Source organism: Balaenoptera musculus, chromosome X (assembly GCF_009873245.2).
Source record: "Balaenoptera musculus isolate JJ_BM4_2016_0621 chromosome X, mBalMus1.pri.v3, whole genome shotgun sequence".
Lineage (NCBI taxonomy): Eukaryota > Metazoa > Chordata > Mammalia > Artiodactyla > Balaenopteridae > Balaenoptera > Balaenoptera musculus.
This window is the reverse complement of record NC_045806.1, coordinates 58,368,492-58,388,989: the sequence shown is the minus strand read 5'-3', so window position 1 is coordinate 58,388,989 and position 20,498 is coordinate 58,368,492. Positions and strand designations below refer to the sequence as shown.

At 46.5% G+C, this 20,498-nt stretch overlaps 1 protein-coding gene across 2 annotated transcripts in view; it reads right to left on the bottom strand.

The window, feature by feature from the left end:
* NHSL2 (NHS like 2) overlaps positions 1-14,636 on the bottom strand; it is a 271,747-nt gene extending 257,111 nt beyond the window's left edge. For both annotated transcript variants that reach the window (XM_036839725.1, XM_036839726.1), the window contains exon 1: positions 14,345-14,636. In XM_036839725.1, coding sequence (XP_036695620.1) covers positions 14,345-14,624 — 280 coding nt within the window. In that variant the 5' untranslated portion in view covers positions 14,625-14,636. The remainder of the gene's footprint in view (positions 1-14,344) is intronic.
* Between the last annotated feature and the right edge of the window lie 5,862 nt (positions 14,637-20,498).

Below are 20,498 nucleotides of genomic sequence, written 5' to 3'. Positions count from 1 at the left end.
ACAAACACCTATCTCCTACTAGGCCACTTAGTCATTCAACAAACATTTGCAGTGTGCCTACTTCCAAACTAGATGCTGGGGAAAAAGGGATGAGTCAGCCACTGTCTTTGTTCTCAAGGATGACAATATATAACATTTTGGGGGGTGGTTTTTTGTTTACAAAGTCTTTTCCATATAGGATTTCATTTGATCCTCCTGACAAAGAGAAAAAAGGCTCAACACTGAAATTACCCCATTAGCAAATACTGAAATTGGGCATTATCCCTTGGCAAAATGAGCAAAATTAGCCAGGTTCATAACCAGGGCTTCTTTCTACCTCTAAAGGCCTGTCACTAGCCCACAGCCACCTAATATAACTCTGATGTCCCTTGGGATGGAGGAAACAGTTCAAACTCATCTGAACTTATCAGGATCTGAAGGCCACAGTAGTTCTACCTTATTTCCAAAGCCCCACAACCTTTAAAACAGGCTTTCACTCTTCTCAGGAGAGAATGCTATCTTCTAGCTTACAGTTCATCTTGAGGCCAGGAATGGCCAGGCTGTTCTTCCAAGTTTCACAGAAGAGGGTCGTGTTACTTTCAAGAGGTGGTAAAAGAAAGGAAATAAAAATGAACTCAAGAAGGTTCAGTACATAGTTGGCAGTCTCTGCCTCAACGATCTTCTCCCAAGCTGGGCCACATGGAGGAACCAAGGGTCTCAAAAGTGAACAAAGCACAGCAGGAGTATAGCAGAGAGAGTTGGAGGAGGCTGTAAAGATGAGGGAATGTCTGGATGGATGGATGAATAGCAGTTTTCAGGAAGACAAGAGAGAAAAAGGCTATGGAAGCTTTCCTTGCCTCTGTGCTCTATGCTTTTCACCTAAGACCCAGCAGCCTGCAGTGAGGTTATCTCCCTCCACACTGTCCTCCCAACTAAATATCAAGACTCAAGGGCAAAAGGTAGGTCTTATGAATTCAGTGTCGCCAATACCTGGCACAGGGCCTGGCACAATCTTAATACAATGAGCTAGGTAGGAATTAGCCCTTGAAGCCAGCTCTAAATCACCAGATTAAGAGATAAACTGCTTTCCTTTATTAAAGAATATGAAAATTAAAGGCAAAAAATAGCTCAGTTCTGCCTAAACTCACCATTTCAAAGCACATTTAAACAGAACACAACCAAGATTTAAAACAGATATTGAAGAAATGCTGTCTATATTTTCCCATCTAGAACCTAGAAGCAACAAGCCCTCACAACGAACAATTAGCCCTAGTTGTTCATCATAGATAGTAGACATTTAGCCTGGAGCCTCAGGCAGAAGCAGCACAGCCCCCGCTAACAGCAGACAGCAGCCCGTGCATCTGGAGGGTAGACGTTTTGTCACCATAAAGAGAAGCTCTGCCAGGCAGAATGCAGCATGGGTGGAGCTGGCAGCAGATGGGGTGAGTTAAAGAGGATGGGGGTTAGGAAGGGGAGTCTATACATTTCTCAAGAACAAGGTCTAGCTCTTATATACATCTGTATGCCTGGTGCCTGGCCTGGCCCCGGGCACCATAGGACCACCTGTACTCTTGTGCAAGTTGTATTCCTACAAGGGCACCCTGCCAAGGGGTCTCAAGTTGGGGACAAAATTCAACCAAGCCCAATGCCCTGTCTGACTGCACGTGGACTTTAATTATTAATTATTATTTCAAAATTGGTCCACCCAGAGGATGCTCTATTTTTAAATAGTTATGACCAAAACAAGTGACTGTTTCTAATTGCTATGCTCAAAGAATGTGCCTTTGTCTAACGGTTCCACCAAAAGGAGTGGGTTTTCCTCATTGGTCTATCCAGAGGAGGTACCTTTTTTGCCATCCCTCTTCCTCGAGGGGACACCTATTTGCCATATATACTACCAGCTCCCACTGGCATCTGCTAACTGGAATGAAAGGAGTCTTCACCTGCACTGGATCTTCCTCCCCCCACCCCCTCCCCACATGCAGCAGATAGTTTTGAAACTACAGGCACAAAATGTAAAGCCTCTGTGCGAGTCACTAACATTTGTTTCCTAAATCTACCATTTTCATTACTTTGGAATTATGGGGGAAAAGATTTCACTGTGCTATTTCACAATGGGGAGTAAACTTATGTAACGCGTTATTCCAAGAGGTAAAACAGGTTAGAAATTGGAATACAGTGAGACTTAGCTATCCAGAAACCTCAAGACATGAGTCTCTCCTAAGAGCAAAGTTTCCTGGGAGCTGGACTCTTCCCAAACTTTTTCATAAACTTTTTGTTTAATTCGCACCATTCTGAGTGCAACTCTTCCTCAAAACACACTTCTCAGCCTTCTGAACCAGATTCCTCTGAAGATGCTGCTGCCTCTTCTTGATGCCTTGTTTGTTATCCTCAGCATCATCTGTTGCTGGGGACACAAACTGGAAGGGTTGCCTTTAGTATCTCTTCCCTCTGATCACAGCAGGGAGAGGGGATACTAAAAGTGGCCTCCCAAAGTTTTCCCCTCTCCCTTGTCACCCTTGTCCCAGCATTTCTCAGGGGCTGATGATAGGGTCACCTAAGTGGATGCCTCAGGACCCCAAAATAGCCACAGGAGAGGTTCTGTACTCGAAGTCAGTGCAACCACCGACCCTGGAGACGCTTTTAGACCAGTCCTCTTCCTTTCTCTGGGCAGCTGCTGGCCTAGATTCACATTCTAAAACTCTATTTCTATTGGGATCGTGGAGGGGATAAAAAGAGAAATACTTTTTCTTCTAAACTGCATTTGTTGAAGTATAACAGATATGGGTTTAAAAATACTGAACACAACAATCTATACAGTTGTTCTCACTATTATGCACTGTCATTAACGTAATAATCTACCTGCATGAAATGGTGTGCCACGTAAGAGAACTGAGGAAAGCACTAAGTCCAATCTAGATGTTGATTCAGAGGCAACCATTTCAACTTCTATTTATGATTTCTGGCATAGCCCAATTTGGAACACTAAATATTACAAAGTGGAAGTTTCCTTCCTCTTCCCTGTACTCCAACAACCCTGTGCATAGTGGAATCTTAATATTCTTTTGCAAAGACAGGTAAGTTGAGGTTGACTTCATGTAGGGATCCAACCCAGTAACATCAAGAGTGATATTAAATAACTACAACATAAGAAAACAAAAGTATTGTTCTCGCCTAAAATGTCAGTGGTTGTTGATGACGTGTTATAACCAAAAAATGTAAAATAAAAGATGCTTAACTTTACCTTAACATATAGTTATTCTTTTTATTAATAAAATTAAATGGCTTCGTCTTTCTAATTTCCTCTGTTCTCTTATAAAATTTAAAAAGTGTATTATCCAGTTTTAAAAAAATAAAATAATTTATCATACAGAAGACCAGTTGGCCTACAAGGCCATGCCCTAGAATGGTGCTGTCCAATATGGAAGCCACTGTCCACATAGCGTTATGGAGCATCTGAAAGGTAGCCAGACCAAACTGAGATGTGCTCTAAGTGTAAAATCACATTGAATTTTGAAGACCTAGTACAAAAGATAAAATAATGTAAAATACCTCATTAATCATTTTAATATCGATTGCATGCTGAAATGATACTATTTTGGATATACTGGGTTAAATAAAATACATTATTAAAAATTTTTTAAAGTGTATTATCTAACTTGGTATTATTACTGCTTATGAGTTCATCCATGAGGTCATATTTTGTCACTTACTTTAATCTAAGCCTGTATTATAGTTCATGCTCATTATCCACAAATACATTATAGTTTTTCAAACTCTGGACGGTCTCTTCCAGCTTTAACAGTCTATACCACAACAGTGGTTCTCACCCATGCCTGCACATTAGAATCACCTGGGGGTCTTTTAAAAATCCTGGTTCCTGGGCCTCATCCCCCAGAAATTCTGGTTTTATTGGTATGGGGTGGGGCCACAGCATTAGTAACATTTTTAAGCTCTCCAAGTAATTCAGATTTGCAGCCAGGGTCTATATTTTTTACTCTAATTTTAAAAATAAAAAATGCAACCGGACAAGCAGTGTGAAGGATTCTACTCAGGGAGATGACTGAATTGCTTGGTGGTCTGGGCATGCTGTAGACACTACCAAGGTGTGCCCATGACCTTGAGGCTGCCTGGTTGTAAGATTAGGGCTTACTGGCTCCAAATCCATGCTGGTGAGAGGCAGACCCTCAGGCAAGCTGCCAAATACGTCACTGAAGCATCCTGAGGCCCCAGAAGTTTTGTGAGAAGGTGTGTCTTCACCCATAAACCAAGCTGGTTCTGTAAAACTGGGGAGCCAAGCCAGAAGCCATGAAGCCATCCCGAGGGAAGAGGTGACCAGAGAGCCAGCAGGACATTTGGATGAGGGCTCTGCCCCAAGGCAGGGGATGCTGCCTAGCTGTGCGACCTGCGTCTATCCTCTGCTGCTTCATTAAAGCCCCTCCTTGGCGTCCCAACCTGGCAGGTCCTCGTGGTCAGCCAGCACTACATATTCTGTGACAATAAACATCTCAGATCTACCAGAACTCTCGGTGGTGCCTCGGCTTCAGTTCCAAAGAATTTGCCCCCTTGGTTGGTGAGGCAGTGAACAGATGTCAGTGGGGGAGAATGAAGGGAGGAGTCAAAGGAAAGGAAAATCCTCAGATTGGGAGAGACGAGCCGACAGCCCTGGCTCCTCCGTGAGCACACAGGCAGGCATTCTTTACATATTCTGCAAAAGGGAAGAATGGCTGCAATTCGGAGCTGTTTAGGAAACATTATAACTTCATCTTGACAGTATCCCCATCCAGGGATTTCAAAAGGTTTTGTGGAATTTCATCTTCTTAGTATTTAGTGATCATAAGCAGGATTGTGGCATATGGGCCCGGCATTTTCCATACATTATTCTGGATCCTCACGACAACCTTCTGAACTGGGGAGCATTAACCCCCTTTTAAAGATGAGGGAGTGTGGTTCTGAGACACCCAAATCAGCTTATAAGTGTCGGGCAAGTCAGAATTAAACCCACAGGTGCTGCTGCCAAATCCCAAGATCCTTTTCCTTAATATGTCATTCATTGTTTGGTTTTTCTGTTTATTAAAAGTAATACATGTTCATTTAGGAAATTTTGAAAAATACACAAAGCTACAAGAAAAGAAAAAACACCGGCTCCCATAATCTCATAAAGATAACCACTGCTATCTTTGTTATCGTTTGCTATCATTGTTATCACCTTGAGATAACAACGATTGTTAACATTTTGGCACATACCCCTCCAGCTTCTTTTTTATGTGTGTGCTTTATTTTGGATAATATCATACATGCAATTTAATACCCTGATTTTTCACTTAGCATTATTTCACACATTTCCACATATCCTCATATATTTATTTCGAGCACGATTTTTCTTAGTTGCCTAGATTTGTACCACACATAGACCTGTCAACATTTATAGAACCACACCCATATTACTGAATAAGTTGTTTTCATTTTGGGGTTAGTATAAATAACCAAAAGATGCAGTGAGGATCCGCGAACATTTTCCCCACAATATCTGATCATTTCTTTAGCATAAGGTCTTGGAAATGGAATTACTGGGTCAAGGGGGGATAAGAGCATATAACAACACCGCTAGAATTGCTGACAGCTGTGATGCATGGCCTCCAGCGAGAGCCGAGAGCGCCCAAGGCTTTCTGGTAAAGTAGACCTCACTCCCCTCAGGGCCTGCTGGTTCGGGAGAACAATATGAGTTTGACTACTTCGCAGATACTGGGAATCAGACTATAAATTGCCAGGCAGTTAATTACACTGTTCTCAGAAGCAAATGATTCCACTTAAAAACAGCTGAATCATTTTTAAAACTCATCTCCTCTTTGAGTCCATTTTCCAAGGGAAAAAAATATTTTTCTGATTTTCCCCTAGATGAATTGCAGACCATTCTGAAGAATCTATGCTATTTAGAAAGAAAAAATAAAATAAAATAAAACATACAGTCAAACCTCAAATGTCCCCACTCACAAAAAAGCAGGCGCATGAATAATATATTTTGCTCTGGAATGCAACTGGATCCACACAGCCGGGGACACACCAGGCAGGTAGATTCTTGCTTTCTCTCCCTCTCTCTGTCTCACTGTGGCGTGGAGTGCCTCCTGGCCTGGACATCTTAGGGGGACCTAGGACTTGGCTCTGCAAAGCAGGGAGGAGCCAAGGTCGCCCAAGTCTCATCTGCCCAAGGATAATGAAAACTTGAACGTAGATCAAGAAAATCTGCAGTTCCTATTACAGCTTCATTTGGACCTTCCTAAGGCTCTCCAGTATCCAGCTCCTTGGTCAGCAAACAGGATGTTACAGCCCCCCCACCCGAGCCCTGAGGGCTCACTCTGAGTCAGGAGGTGCCTTGCACCCTCTCCTCCTGAATCACTTGAGTTAGTTCCTCCCCCACACTAGCCCTCTCACATATCCAGGGCTTAGCACAGGCTACCTTCTGAGCCGGGAATTCCCTCCCCCTCCTTCTTCAATTGGCCAGCTCCAGATCATCCTTCAGAACTCAGACACCACATCCTCCCCGAAGCTTTTCCAAGCCTCTGAGCTGAATTAGGTGAGCTTCCTCTGCCTTCCGATGACCCCCAAGCTTGCCTCCACGGCAGTACGATGATTCCAGGCTCTCCCCGCTGGACCATGGGGCTGCATTCTAGCTTGGCTCTATATCCTCAGAGGCTAGCACAGGGCCAGGCCCAGAGTCAGGTGCTCAATAAATGTGTGGTGGTTAGAAAGAAGGGAGGAATTGAACTTAATAGGTATTTATTAAGTGCCAAGCACTATTTTAGGGACTGGAGATATGGCAGTAAAAAAAGATAAAATCTCTGCCCTAAAGATGTTTACTTTCTATTGAGGAGCTTACATTTTAGAAAGAGAGAGAGGGAGGGATGGCAGGAAGGGAGGAGGGATGGACAGAGATTGCTCAAACCTCCCAAGGTAAAGGACTGAGCCTAATGGTTTGTACACAATCAGACCCACTGCCTCACATACAAAGCACCTTGGTGCAAGCCTACTTGTGCAAACACAATCCACACATCTCCTGTTTGTGGCATTATTAACGTAGCCTTGTCCATTAAGTTTTTGCCATCCTATGGAGGTTCCTCAAAACATTAAAAATAGAACTACCATACGATCTAGCAATTCCACTTCTGTGTATTTCTCCAAAGAAAATGAAAACGCTAATTAGAAAAGATACATGCACCTCTATGTTCACTGCAGCACTATTCACAATAGCCAAGATATAGAAGCAACCTAAGTGCCATCAACAGATGAATGGATAAAGAAGATGTGGTGTATAGATACAATGGAATATTACTCAGCCATAAAAAAGAATGAAATCTTGCCATATGTGACACCGATGGACCTAGAGAGTTTTATGCTTAGTAAAATAAGTCATACAGAGGAAGACAAATACCATATGATTATACTTATATGTGGAATCTAAAAAACAAAACAAATGAACAAACATAACAAAACAGAAACAGCATCATAGATGTAGAGAAAAAACAGGTGGTTGCCAGAGGGGAGGGGGTGGGAGGGATGAGTGAAATAGGTGAGGGAGATTAAGAGGTACAAACTTCCAGTTACAAAATAAAGGAGTATTGTGCGGATAAAGTGTAGAGTGTGGGAAATATGGTCAATAATAATGTAATATCTTTGTGTGGTGACAGATGGTAACTAGACTTATCATGGTGCTCAATTTGTAAGGTATAGAAATATGGAATCACTATATTGTGCACCAGGAACTAACATAGTGCTGTAGGTCAATTATACTTCAAAAAACATACAAATAAACTCACAGAAAAAGAGATCAGATTTGTGGTTACCAGAGAGGTTGGGGCGAGGGGAGGGGGAATTGGATGAAGGTGGTCAAAAGGTACAAACTTCCAATTACATGATAAGTACTAGAGTTGTAACGTACAACATGATAAATATAATGAACACTGCTGTGTGTTATTTATGAAAGTTGTTGAGAGTACATCCTAAGAGCTCTCATCGCAAGGAAAAATATTTTTTTCTTTTTCTTTAATGTTGTATCTATACGAGATGATGGATGTTCACTAAACTTATTGTGCTAATCATTACATGATGTATGTAAGTCAAATCATCATCCTGTACACTTAAATTTATGCAGTGCTGTATGTCAATTATATTTCAATAAAACTGAAAGAAAGTAAATAAATAAAGTGAGGAAAAGACATTGCCATCCTGTGTACTCTAACTTGAAAACTTCAGTGAGAGCTTATCTGAGTGAAATCATGGAATTCTTTGGAGCAGGGAAGAGCTGAAAGCTTGAACCAGGAAGGTTAAGCCAGTGCTTCCCAACAGAGGGTAGAAGACTCTAGAAGGCCATCTAGATAACTCTGGAGGAGTTATCACAAGACGTCCATGAGTCTGCAGATCCACCAAGCATTGTTCATCTACTGAATAAGCACTATTTTGCCTATGTGTGAAGACAAGGTCATCAATTTTAAACCTACAAATTCATGTAAAAGCATTGCTGAATTCACAGTAGCACTCTATCACTGTTTGGGTTTTTTGGTTTTTTGTTTTTTGTTTTTTTACCATAGGGAATTCTAAAAGTCCAAATTCCATCCTTGGACCCCGAACCAGACTGAATGGAAAATCCTATGGGGTGTGAACTGGGGTCCAGATTCTGGTTATCTTCTTTCCCTCACCTAGAGAAGAAGACCGGATGCCCAGGCACCCTGTGCTGATGTGCTGGGAAACAAGATGGCATCAACCCCTGCAGACTGGGAGCTCTTCGAATGAACAGACTGGGTCTTATTTACCTGTGGGTCTCTAAAACCCAGCACAAGGGTTGGGGGCAGGGAGGAGACAGGACCCAAAGTTGTGCCCTTTCTTCAAAGTTAGAAAGTAATGATCTGAGGAAAAGGTGATCTGAGTCCCTCAGAAAGGGCATATAGAGCAGCAAAGCTAGTAAGCCTGTTAAGCTACTTAAGCTTTGAAGAATAATAAATCCATACTTTGGAAACACGTATGTTAAACACATTTTTGGTAATAATTTTACTTTCTCATTCCCCTTGGCTTTTAATAAAAGTGCCTTTGGAAATGCCAACCAAGCTCTGCTGTAATAACAGAAAATAGTCAGGATGTGGGTGTGTGATAAGAAGTGTCCACAGTTGGATTAAAAGCTATTAGGGAGAATAGCAAGCATAAAGATGACAGAAGGATTGTGAGGGAAAGATCCAATGGAAAGGTGACCTTCAGAAGACTGTCAGGGTCACTAGCCCAGCCACCCCTTCCCAACTAAAGATTATTTTTCCAAGGCTATTTCCTACTGAAAGCTTAAAGGAGACTGTTTTAACAAGGGAGTCTCTTGCCTTACATCTATTCTCTACATGATGCAAGGTTGACCTTCCTTCCTCCCCTCCACCTCCATCTCACCCCCCAAGTCCCAACTGAAGAAACCCCAGGAGGCCTGTTCTCTAGAGAATCCCTCAGTTCCCAAAGGTAGCAGTAGTTACTCCTTATCCTGAACAAGTTCCAGCTAGAAAAAACGCCACGGCAGTGACTCTCAATGAACAACTGACTTTGAACTTAGCATCCCTGAAGAGGGCAGAGCACTGGCTTGGATGGCAGAAGCCCTGGCTTCTAGATCAAGGCCTCATGCCACTGACCTGCTGTGTGACTTAGCCAGTGCCACATTCCCCAAGGGGCAGATTAAGTCCACGCTTAGGGCACCAACAACAGGAGTACAAAAGAGAGAGAGAATGAAAGAATCTAATAAAAAGCCATTTTAATTTCAACATACAGGTGGAACTTCGAGTAATCTTTTAAAATAAAATTTTATTTGGGGCTTCCCTGGTGGCGCAGTGGTTGAGAATCTGCCTGCCAATGCAGGGGACACGGGTTCGAGCCCTGGTCTGGGAAGATCCCACATGCCGCGGAGCAACTAGGCCCGTGAGCCACAATTACTGAGCCTGCGCGTCTGGAGCCTGTGCTCTGCAACAAGAGAGGCCGCGATAATGAGAGGCCCGCGCACCGCGATGAAGAGTGGCCCCCACTTGCCGCAACTAGAGTAAGCCCTCGCATAGAAACGAAGACCCAACACAGCCATAACTAACTAAATAAATAAATAAAATTTAAAAAAAAAATTTTATTTGAAGGTTTAATATTGTTTCATTTGGAATTAGGTATGGAGAGGCACTATAATCTTTCCAGCACTTAGGGCTACTAAAGGTCTTGATCCAGTTGGGTGCCTTTGGACAAGTCCCTTCCTTTTTCTGGGCCTCAGTAGTCAAGTATTATGGTGCACATAATGGTTAATGACCGAATTTTTGGTGTCACAAAGTATAAACTGACTCCACCCAAGCCAGAGAAGTACAGGGACAAATGATGCAAATTCACCACCCTCCTCCTGACACCTAATCAACTCCATAAAGATCAAAATTGAGCCCAAGAGCTATAATTTAAATCCTCTCCTGTTACTCTACTATTGCCGTCATCCTGATGCTTTTATCGCTTTAGCTGTTGATGTATCTAAAAAACGGAGAAGATTAAATTTCTTGTTTCTAAAGCAGAGGAAATTCTAGTGGACATTTCGGTGTCCAAATTTCCAGGGAAGATGTTTTCAACACATGGAAATACCATGAAGCAGACCAGGAATTTCATGGTATTTAAAAGAAAATGGGCTTGCTCCCCCTCCCCACTCTGTCAAGCCAACTGTCCCAACAGTTTCTGGGGCTGACATGTAGGACAGAGACAAAACTGAGCCCTGGTAGAGTGCCACAAAACTGAGCCCTGGTAGAGTGCCTGTTCCAAGTCCCCCAAGTTCCTCCTGCTCCATCCAGCTCAAGCAGGCCCCTCCTCAGTAGCCATGACAGTCAGGTTCAGGGTCTACCATACCTCATCTAATGGTAAACTGGCTGCAGTCTAGAGGCGCAGTTTCCATTCTTCATCTCCATATAGACTTACAACAGTCTCCCCTCACACTGGAATTATGATTTAAACATACATAAACCAGCTGTCCTTTATGATTTGGAGCCAGAGTTGCCACAAAGTTGGAAAATCAAGAGGCAGGAATTTTACATAAAGATGAAGAGGGAGTTTCCACCATCTACCCAACTGGCTATATTCAAGCCAAAATCATTGCAAGAAGGAACAGAGCATCTTTCCCACAGCAAGTTCCTGGGCTAGTGTAACATGATAGCTCCCCAGTGTTATTAAACATACCTAGCAGTTGTCTAGTGCTTCAGTGACTTCCTTGCTTGCACAGGAGATATTATACCCCCAGGCCAATGGCCTGATTGCTTTTGTAATTATCATTTAAGCACCTACAAACATTAAATAGATGTCTGAGGGAGAAATTGGAAAGCTTGGATTGACTCAGCATATGGTGGCAGGAATGGAGCTATTTCCCACTGGCTTTGACCATGCCATTCTTGAGATGAAGAGTACAGAATCCAGGACACGAAAGCAATAAAGCGGGTCACATTCAAAGCCAGATGCGAGGAAAAATGCAAGTTATAGGCAGGGTTATGCCAAGGATGCGGCAACAGCCACAGATCCACAACCAGAGGAGCCTGGTGCAGTCCTGTAACACACCCTCTCCTCTTTCCAACCCCCATCCCCCACCCCAGACCAGTTACAAGAGCTTCTGGGGCAGTCTCAAAGGGGTTCAAGTTACCGAAGAACAGCCTTCAGTGGAGAAGAGGGTGTTGCCAGGCAACCAGCCCAGCCCAGTCCCACCCTTGTAACCTTGAAGATGGTGGGGACACGACCCCTGATTGTGGAGAGAAACACCTTGGACTCCTTTAGCATCAACTTTCTCCTCCTCTGTCTTTCTCCCTCTCCTCTCCCTGTCCTCCCCCTGCTGCCCCCCTGCCTGGCCCAGCCTGCAGTCTGGTCTCCGCAAGCCTGAAGGCTATGGGCCAGTCTGACTTGTCATTACTCAGTCCAGAGGTGGCAGCCAAGCTGTCCCCACAGGAGGCTACAAACTGCTGGCCTGTCAGGTGTCATTCACTCTGCCCATGTTGCTTCCAAACCTTCCTTCCCAGTTCTTTCCTGCCCTCATGACCAAAGAAACAGCTAGAGCAAGAATCTGGGGGAAATCCAGCCAGATAGAGGATATACAGGGTAAAATGCTGACTGGGAGTGCCCACCACCAGCAAAATGGTCAGTAATGGAGTAGGAGCTAGGAGGAAAAGACACGGGGAAGAAAAGAGCAAGCCTTGACATTGGTGGGGAAAAAAAAGCATTTTTAATTGGGGTCAAAATATAATATGCAACCTGCTTGAACACCTTGTTGAAGCTTATGCCTGAGCGACAAAGGGGTGGCCAGGTGGTGCACTGATTATGCGCCCCAGCTCCCTTTGCATTTGGCACTTGTGCTCAGATCATTGCTGAGAAGGCCTAATTTAAGTGCTACGCAATCAAAATTCCTGAAGAGAAAAGTGTGCAGTGGGAACCTCAAGGGGAGTCTAGGGTAGGGCATTAGACCAGAAAATGGAAAACCAGACCTTCTTGCCAAATTAAGGTAGCCTGTGTTCCATTTATGCAGCAGGCCCCTCAGTACCTGAGCCTGCAGATAGGTGCACTCTCAAAGGCAAGCAGCCACACCAAAGATGAGAGATAGCCACTCTCCCAGCTCTTGCAAATTTCAAAGAAGCCAACCCAATGCAATTTATCTGAAGAATTGCTCCCTTCCTTTAAAAGCTCTCCATTGCATGAAGCCATCTCTTTCCCAAGGCAACTTGGTGAAGCCATTCCTTCCCTCACATGGAAAGGACAGAAAGGCACAAATTGGAAAAGTAGAGCCTCCTCACTGTCCTTAACTTACCCTGCAGCACTCAGTAGGTGGCTCTCTGCAAGCTGTGTGGGGATTCTGAAAATAACTCCGCAAGCTGACTTATAAAATTTCTCCTAGGCTAATCCTGGTAGTCAGTGGGACCCCAGAAAAAAAAATCAACAATGACCTTCCTACCCTCTCTGTTAACTGAGAACTAACCAGACCTAAGGCCCCAGCTTTCCTGCTCCCCTGCCATGCAGAGATTTCTGGTCCCATGTCTACATTCCATGTGGCAGTCAACTGTGTCTTCCACCTTCCTTTCCCCACTGGACCCAGTTCATTTTCTCTACAAGTGACCTCCACCATCAACATCAGAGGTCAGAGAGTTTTGGGAAGAGGGGTGCCAGGGCCTATGACACCTATTCTATGGAAGGCGTGGGAGGGAGGTGAGGTCTGCGATGGAGAGGGGCTGACTCAGACACTTCTTTCCCAAGGCAGCTGGAGGCTTGCAATCACAAGTCAGTCAGTAGCCATATTCTGCCTCCATCTGAAACTTCCTGTCCACACTGCTCCTTCTCTCCCCTAACTTCCTGGTGGCACCAATTGGCCCTGGTACCTGGCATGCCCCAGCTGCGGTCAACATTTCCAGCACATTCAATCCCCTTGCTTTCTCCAAAAGTCCCACACTCTAAAGGATCACAGCATTTCCATGGAGAGAGGATTCCCCATGCAAAGTGTTGGGGTCCAAAGTAGTAAAGCACAAGGGCTCGCGTTGCCCTCCTGCCTCTCACGAGTCCTGCGTGCTCAGCCAGGGCACCACTGGGTTTCTCAGGCATGGCTGATTTCTAAAGGAATCACAGAACTGATGACAGTTGCTTTAAACGGTTCTCCCAAGCAAGTCTGTGCAGCCGGACTCTAGGGGTAAGGGGTCAGAGAAGCCGGCTGGGAGGGGGAGAGTCTCTCCTCCCCACCACACCCTCCTGGAGCACCAGCTCCGACCTCGCGGGGAGAAGCGGGCGGGTGGGCTCTCAGACACTTCTTCGAGCGAGAGCCGCGATCACACTCCAGCGCGAAGTTGCACAGGCTTAAAGTCGGTAGGCGCCGCCGCCAGGGCTCCTGCCGCCGCGTAGGTGGCCGGCGGCTCCGGCGCGCTTTCCGAAGTGCCCGAGCTCCTAGACTGGAGCAAAGACGCCAGCGGCGCGGCCATTTGGTTCCCGACTCCGCGAAGGCTAGGACGCCTCGGGCCTGGGGGCGGCGCCGAAGCGGTCCGGACCCAGCAGCTCCCGGGGACCCCCGCAGGTCCCCCCGCCTTCTTCCCCAAGATCCCCAGAAGGCGGCCGCCAACCCCAAGGCCGGGAACCCCGAGGGCATATGGCCACTCGGGACGGCGTGACCGGATCCAGGAGCAGGAAGTTCCAGCTGGAGTGCGGCGGGCGTGGAGTCTGGGAAACGGGATCCCCTCGTTCCCCGAGGGGAAGGGAGGGGAGGGCCGAGGAGGGGCTGGGAGGGCGGGGGAGGGGTGGGCGCAGAGCGGGCGCGGGCTGGCGCCCCCAGAGGCGAGGTGCACGCGGGGCCGCGGACCGCCCGGGCGCAGCTTACCTAGTTCTTCCTCGTCGTCCTCCGGACCGAGCAGGCGGCAGGGAAGGCGGCGGCGGAGGTGCACGGTGCGGCGGAACAGGCTGTCGGTGCGGCGCCCCAGGGCCAGCAGGTGCCCCTCGAGGTCCTCGAGCAGAGCCAGCGAGTGGCCGCAGAGGTCGGCGAGCTGCCGGAGCAGGCTGAGCGCGGCCAGGTGGCTCACGTCGCGGAGCTCGGTCAGCGGCTGTGGCGGGTTGCGCGGGCACAGGCGCTGGGGCACCACTGTGCGCCTGTAGAACGGCATCCCGGGCGCGGGCGCGGGGAACCAGCCTGGCGGCGCGGCCGGCTCGCCCCGAGCGGCGCCTCTGGCCCGAGCGCCCCTGAGCGGCGGCCCCAGCTCCGGGTGTAGCAGGCCCCTGGGCGCGGGCCGGCGAGCGGGCGGGCGCCAAAGACGCCGGGCGGGTGGGCGGGCTGACGTGTTCCCAGCCTGGAGCGCCGGCTCCCCCCGGGGCTGCACACTCGCCGGAGCCACCAGTCCCTCTGACTCTGGTTCGCTGGGCTCCTCCTCCTCCCCGCCTTTCTCCACCTCCTCCTCCCTCGCTCTGCTACTTCGGGATCCCCCCACCCACCTTTTTTTTTTTTCTTTTGCGGTCAGAGATTCACAGATTAACGCTTGATCCGGGAGAGGAGGCAAAGGGAAGTAGGAGTAAAAAGATCGAGCTGGAGCGTGAAAGAAGGAATGTCTGCGTGAGTGGGGTGTATGTGTGTGATGTTCGTTCGGTACAGTATGCGTGCCCGCGTCCTCCTGTGCAGCTCCAGTCCCAGTACTGATGGTTAAAGTTTTCCGCTTTGGTGTGTGTTTTGTTTTGTTTTTTCCTTGTTGTTGTTGTTGTTTTCATTTAAACTCTTTTTTCGTTAATAATAGAAATTCAAGGGCACCCGTGCCCACACCAACTAGTAACCAGCGGAGACCTGTCGAATAGTCTGACCTCATTCATCTAGATTCCCTTTCCCAAACATGTACTCAGTGCCACGCACGGGCTAGACGACTAGACTGTGAGTACAGCCTTCTAGCGCCCAGGAACTTGGAAATGAGGGGGAAAGAACCAAATATCTTACTCGACTGCTCAGGAGGGCAGTGTCTCTGGGGAGTCCTGGACTACTGTAAAGGATCTGGAATGAATGAATGAATGAAAACAAACCCATTCTCTGGAACAAGATTCAGTTCAGATAGAGGGCCACCGGTCTGTATTTTAAGCCAAAAGGGAGCCCAGGGCCCTCTCCTCTTGGCAAGGCCTCCTGGCTGAGATGGACTCTGTCTCTGGCCATAATGGACTCCTGGGATGTCCACTGAAGTACAGGAGCTGGGGTGCGCTTTCAGTACTGGCAACACTGTGGTCAAGTCCTGATTTCTCTTCATTGTAGAAGGTAGAAGAGAGGGGGATACTGGCATCCTCAGAAAAGCAGAGTGCCCGAGTGTGCATATGTCCCTGTGCCCTTGGGGAGTTTCCACTCAGAACACTTATTTTCGACACACCGAGTTCCCATCTGATTCTCCTTTCACTTCTTTGACTTTGGTGTGGTTCCACTTCTTCCTTCTGGTGATTCTCTCCTCATCTTTCCTCCTAAAAATGTTCCCATCCTTATAATCCCTTATGGTCTTTTAGTAAAACACCTTGAACAGAATATGTGTGTCTGCACTAATGATCCTGAGCACAGACTGTTTTGATTCAATTCATTCCTTCAGAGAATTGTCTCTTAAACAGTTCAAGGTGCTACAACTAGTTAAGAGTAATCTTAGATTTCCCCAGCAGTCCAGTGGTTAAGACTACGTGCTTCCACTGAAGAGGGCACGGGTTGGATCCCTGGTCGGGGAGCTAAGATCCTGCATGCTGCGCTGCCAAAAACAAATAAAGAGTAATCTGATTACCCTTTTCAGTAAATAGCTATCCCTGGTTCAGTAATTTGGAACACGAATACTAGAAAAGTTGGGTTCTAATTCAAAGAAGAATAAACAAATGGGCAAAAGACAGCCCCTTTTCTGAACTGTAAAATCAAGTTGTGGAATGAGGACCTGAAATTCTCTATTTGGCAAACTCAAACCTGAGCCAAGAGAGTGACTGACTGGCAGGAAGTAGGGACTTGGCTGGACTCTCCAGGGATAGTTTTCCTTGACCTATGGGCTGTTTAGACTGATCTCCGTTCCGGAGAAAAAGAAATGAGGTACCAGCAGATTGAAGGAGACTGTGTGGGCAGAGCTTCACTGCCAGAGGGTGACAGGCCTGGCTCAGGCCTGGTGTCTGAGCCGCCCTCACTACTCTGATTCCTGAAGCTGATGAATCTTTCAGGGCTCTCTAATAACAAGCTCAACTCCAAGCAAATCAGCTTTAGCCCCACACCCTTCCCCCAGCTGAGTCTGCTCACTCCAGCCTCTTCAGTGCGCTGGCCCTGGCTTTCATCAAGGAAACATCAAGGACTTGCAAAGGGGCCACCTCAGAACAGAGCCCCTCCTCCCTTCCCAGGGCCAGACCCGCACTGCACGTCCCATGGAAGAAGTCAAGGGAATACGTATAAATTTCCACATTCCTTCATATCTCCAGTCTCTTCCCAACAGGAAAGGTGAGACCTCGAGGTGGGCCTGGATGTAGAGAGCCTCTGAGGAAGGAGCACAGGGGCCTGGCTCCAGTCTGTGGAGGGAGGGTTGGGGTTCTAGAAGTGCCACACTTCGGCCAAGCTGTCCGGGGCAGGCAAGCAGCTAAGGTGAAGGGTTCTGCCCCATGCTCCCACATCACCCCCCAGCACAGCATTCTCACAGTCATCCTTGCTTAACAGTAATGATATTTATTTTGTCATGATATTGTCTCTCCCTCTAGACTGTTAGCTCCATGAGGGCAGGAACCATGTCTGTCTTGCTCACTGCTGTGCTCCCAGTGCCAAGCCTAACAACTGGCACCCAGGTGGTACTCAGAAAATATATGTTGATGATGAATAAATGAAGCTGAACTAGAAGCAGAGCCTGGTATGAAGAGCCTTACTAAAGGATTTAACTTGGCCCAACAGGCAATAGAGAATCATTGTGGATTCTGGAGCAAAACGCTGCCTGATGCAGGAAAAGGGCAGGGATGCTACACCCCACCTTCGCCCACGTCTCCAGGGCCAAGTAGCCAGAAAGTACTCCTTGAATGAAACATTTGCTTTGATTTGTCTAAAATCTTGGCACTGCACATTCTGAGAGGCCCCTAACAACCAAGCCAGATCTGAAAATGCTGGGTGCTTTCTACCCACCCACCAGCTCCCAGACTCCAGGCCTGTAGTAGTTCACCTGTCACTGCTCCAAGTTGCAATCTGAGCCCAAGCAAGGCCCACCTGTGGAATTGGATCTAGGTCTGGTCTAGAAGCAGAGACTAAGAAAGAGTGGCCAGACAGGTAGGAGGGAAATGGGAGAGCTGACCACTCATGACCAGCAAGGCCTTCCCACCTTCCGTCCTGCCTAACTACCTGCTGCTAAGAACCTAGAATTTCAATCAAAACTGAATCTGAAAGAATAAATAACATAGGATATGCCATTTTCTCTTCCTCCAAGCTGACAGATTCCACAGCTGCAAAATGAAAATTTATGAGCAAACTTCAACCTACCCAGCTTCCCAGTGCAGCCCTCCGTCTAATTTCACCATGAGGAACAAGAAAGCTGTGCCCCCTGTTGCTACCTCTCAAATATACCCAAATAGTAACATCTTGGTGGCTAAGCAGAGATGCCAGTTTTCTCCTTGACATTCCTCTATAGTCAGTCGTTTCATCTACACTGTAAGAATATGCATTCCACCCCACACCCTCTTGCCAGGAGACTCCGTGAAGATGCTTTCCTTACGAATGAAAAAAATATTAGCCAGTAAGGGGACAAAAAGGCTGCTCCTCAATCCCAACTCTAACATTCTGTTGTTCCCTGGTTCTAAGTATCTGTACCAAGAGAAATTAACGAGAATTGGCAAATACTAGATTGACTCTTTTTAAATGTCTATTACCCTTTTTGGTATTAAGGCTTGGCTCTGCAGTTAAGAACACCAGTAAAAACTCTCTCTCCTCACATAGGCCCAAACAAAGTAGCCCAAAGAAAGCAAACTGGCAGCTTTTGGCTTTTCAATCAGAATAGAGCCCACATTCAATCAACAAGCCAGACAAAACCCATGCTAATTAACGCCACACTTTGAAAAGAGGGGGAGTGGAGCAGTGCTACAAGATTTGAGAGGAGAGAGGACACTTGTGCCCTTGAGGCAGCCTGGGCTGCGGAGAGGGGAGGGGTGTACCCTAGAGCTGGGCCTCCAGGGGTGGACTGGAAACTTACACATCCATCAATCACCTCCTAGGGCAATAGGCGTGTAAGCCTAAGACGGCTCAAGGTCCTCAAATAAATTCCTTTCAGCCCAGACTCAATGCTTCACACACACGATGCAGGGCAGACCCTTCAAGAATTCCATGAGGAAATAAACCTTTATTTCAAAAATAAACTTTGATGTTGCTTGAACTTTGGCCCTGACTCTGAGCCCAGGCTGAAACTGCGAGAAAAGACTTGCAGACTTGAGGTATTTTGAAAGAAACTGAAGGAGATTTCAGCAGAATGTGACCAGATTCTTTTTCAGTCCCTCACCCTCATATCATATGTGGATCCCCCCCTTCACCACCAGTCCTCCACCCCCGACCCCACCATCATGTTTTTCCTCCCTCCCTACTTTGTTAGGACACGACTGTAATTAGGAACATTCAAATGTTGCATTCAATGGGTAATTTTATATTAACATGCCTGCTTTACTCAGGAGAAAACATATTAGGCCACTCCCTTGCTATCCTACTTTTGACCTAACGACCACCCTTCCCCTGCAAACTCCTATCTCCCCACAAAATCCTAAAGCAGTAAGTAAAAGTCCTTCATTTCCCCAGGATGGGCTATGTCTGCCACATGATTACTTGTCTTCTATGCGTTTAATATTAAGGCTAGATTTAGGTAATGACCATGTCCATCTCTACAACATTAAATTGGAAGTTGTTATACAGGTCAGCGCTTTGGATTAATGAGGGGAAAATACTGAACCTGAATAACTAACGTTTCAGCTTTATCAAGCATCCAAATATAGTTAGACATGTGGTCAGCCTTCCCTCTGTAGTGGGAAGTTATGCAGCACAGCACAGAGGTAACAGCCAAATGCAAGCTTTGGAGATCCACTGATCTGAGGTCAAATCCCCGGCTCCATTGCCGGCTGTGTCTTGGGCAGATTACTTAAATTCTCTGTGCCTCGGTTTTCTCATCCATAAAATGAGCAAGGCCAATATCCAATTGATGTTCATGAGTATGACTGTGCTGATCATCTGCAGGTGTCCATTCTGATCAGGGCCTACCCCATACTGGTTGTTAAATGTTTTGACTACCACCCCTAAAAATGGGGTGATCTTGGTACTTAGCTTGTGGGATCAGATTACATGAAATAATGTACATAAAGTACTTAGCACTGTGCTTGGTGCATAGGAGACATTCAAATGTTACTAGCAGTATAGACAGTAGTTTCCTGATTATAAATAGGAAGGGAGGGGTTTCCCTGGTGGCGCAGTGGTTGAGAATCTGCCTGCCAATGCAGGGGACACGGGTTCGAGCCCTGGTCTGGGAAGATCCCACATGCCGCGGAGCAACTAGGCCCGTGAGCCACAATTACTGAGCCTGCGCGTCTGGAGCCTGTGCTCCACAACAAGAGAGGCCGCCACAGTGAGAGGCCCGCGCACCGCGATGAAGAGTGGCCCCCGCTTGCCGCAACTGGAGAAAGCCCTCGCACAGAAACGAAGACCCAACACAGCCATAAATAAATAAATAAATTAAAAAAAAAAAAAGCAACAGTCTTAAAAAAAAAAAAAAGGGACAGCCTAAAAATATAATACAGGGGTTTTTTTCAACAACAATGCCTTTAATTTCTAAGTAAATTCAATTTCAAATAACATTTCCAGTATACAGAAACATGAAATTTCAACCCAGATATAACATGGAAAGGCAAAGAATCAGACAAGTTTCTCTGGTTTACTATTGATGGAGTTTATGGGATGGTCACATGTTTCACAGACTTACCTCTATGACTACCTGTTTATACCTTTTCTGCCTGAGCTCAGCCACAACCCAGTGGAAGCAGTATCAAGCTTG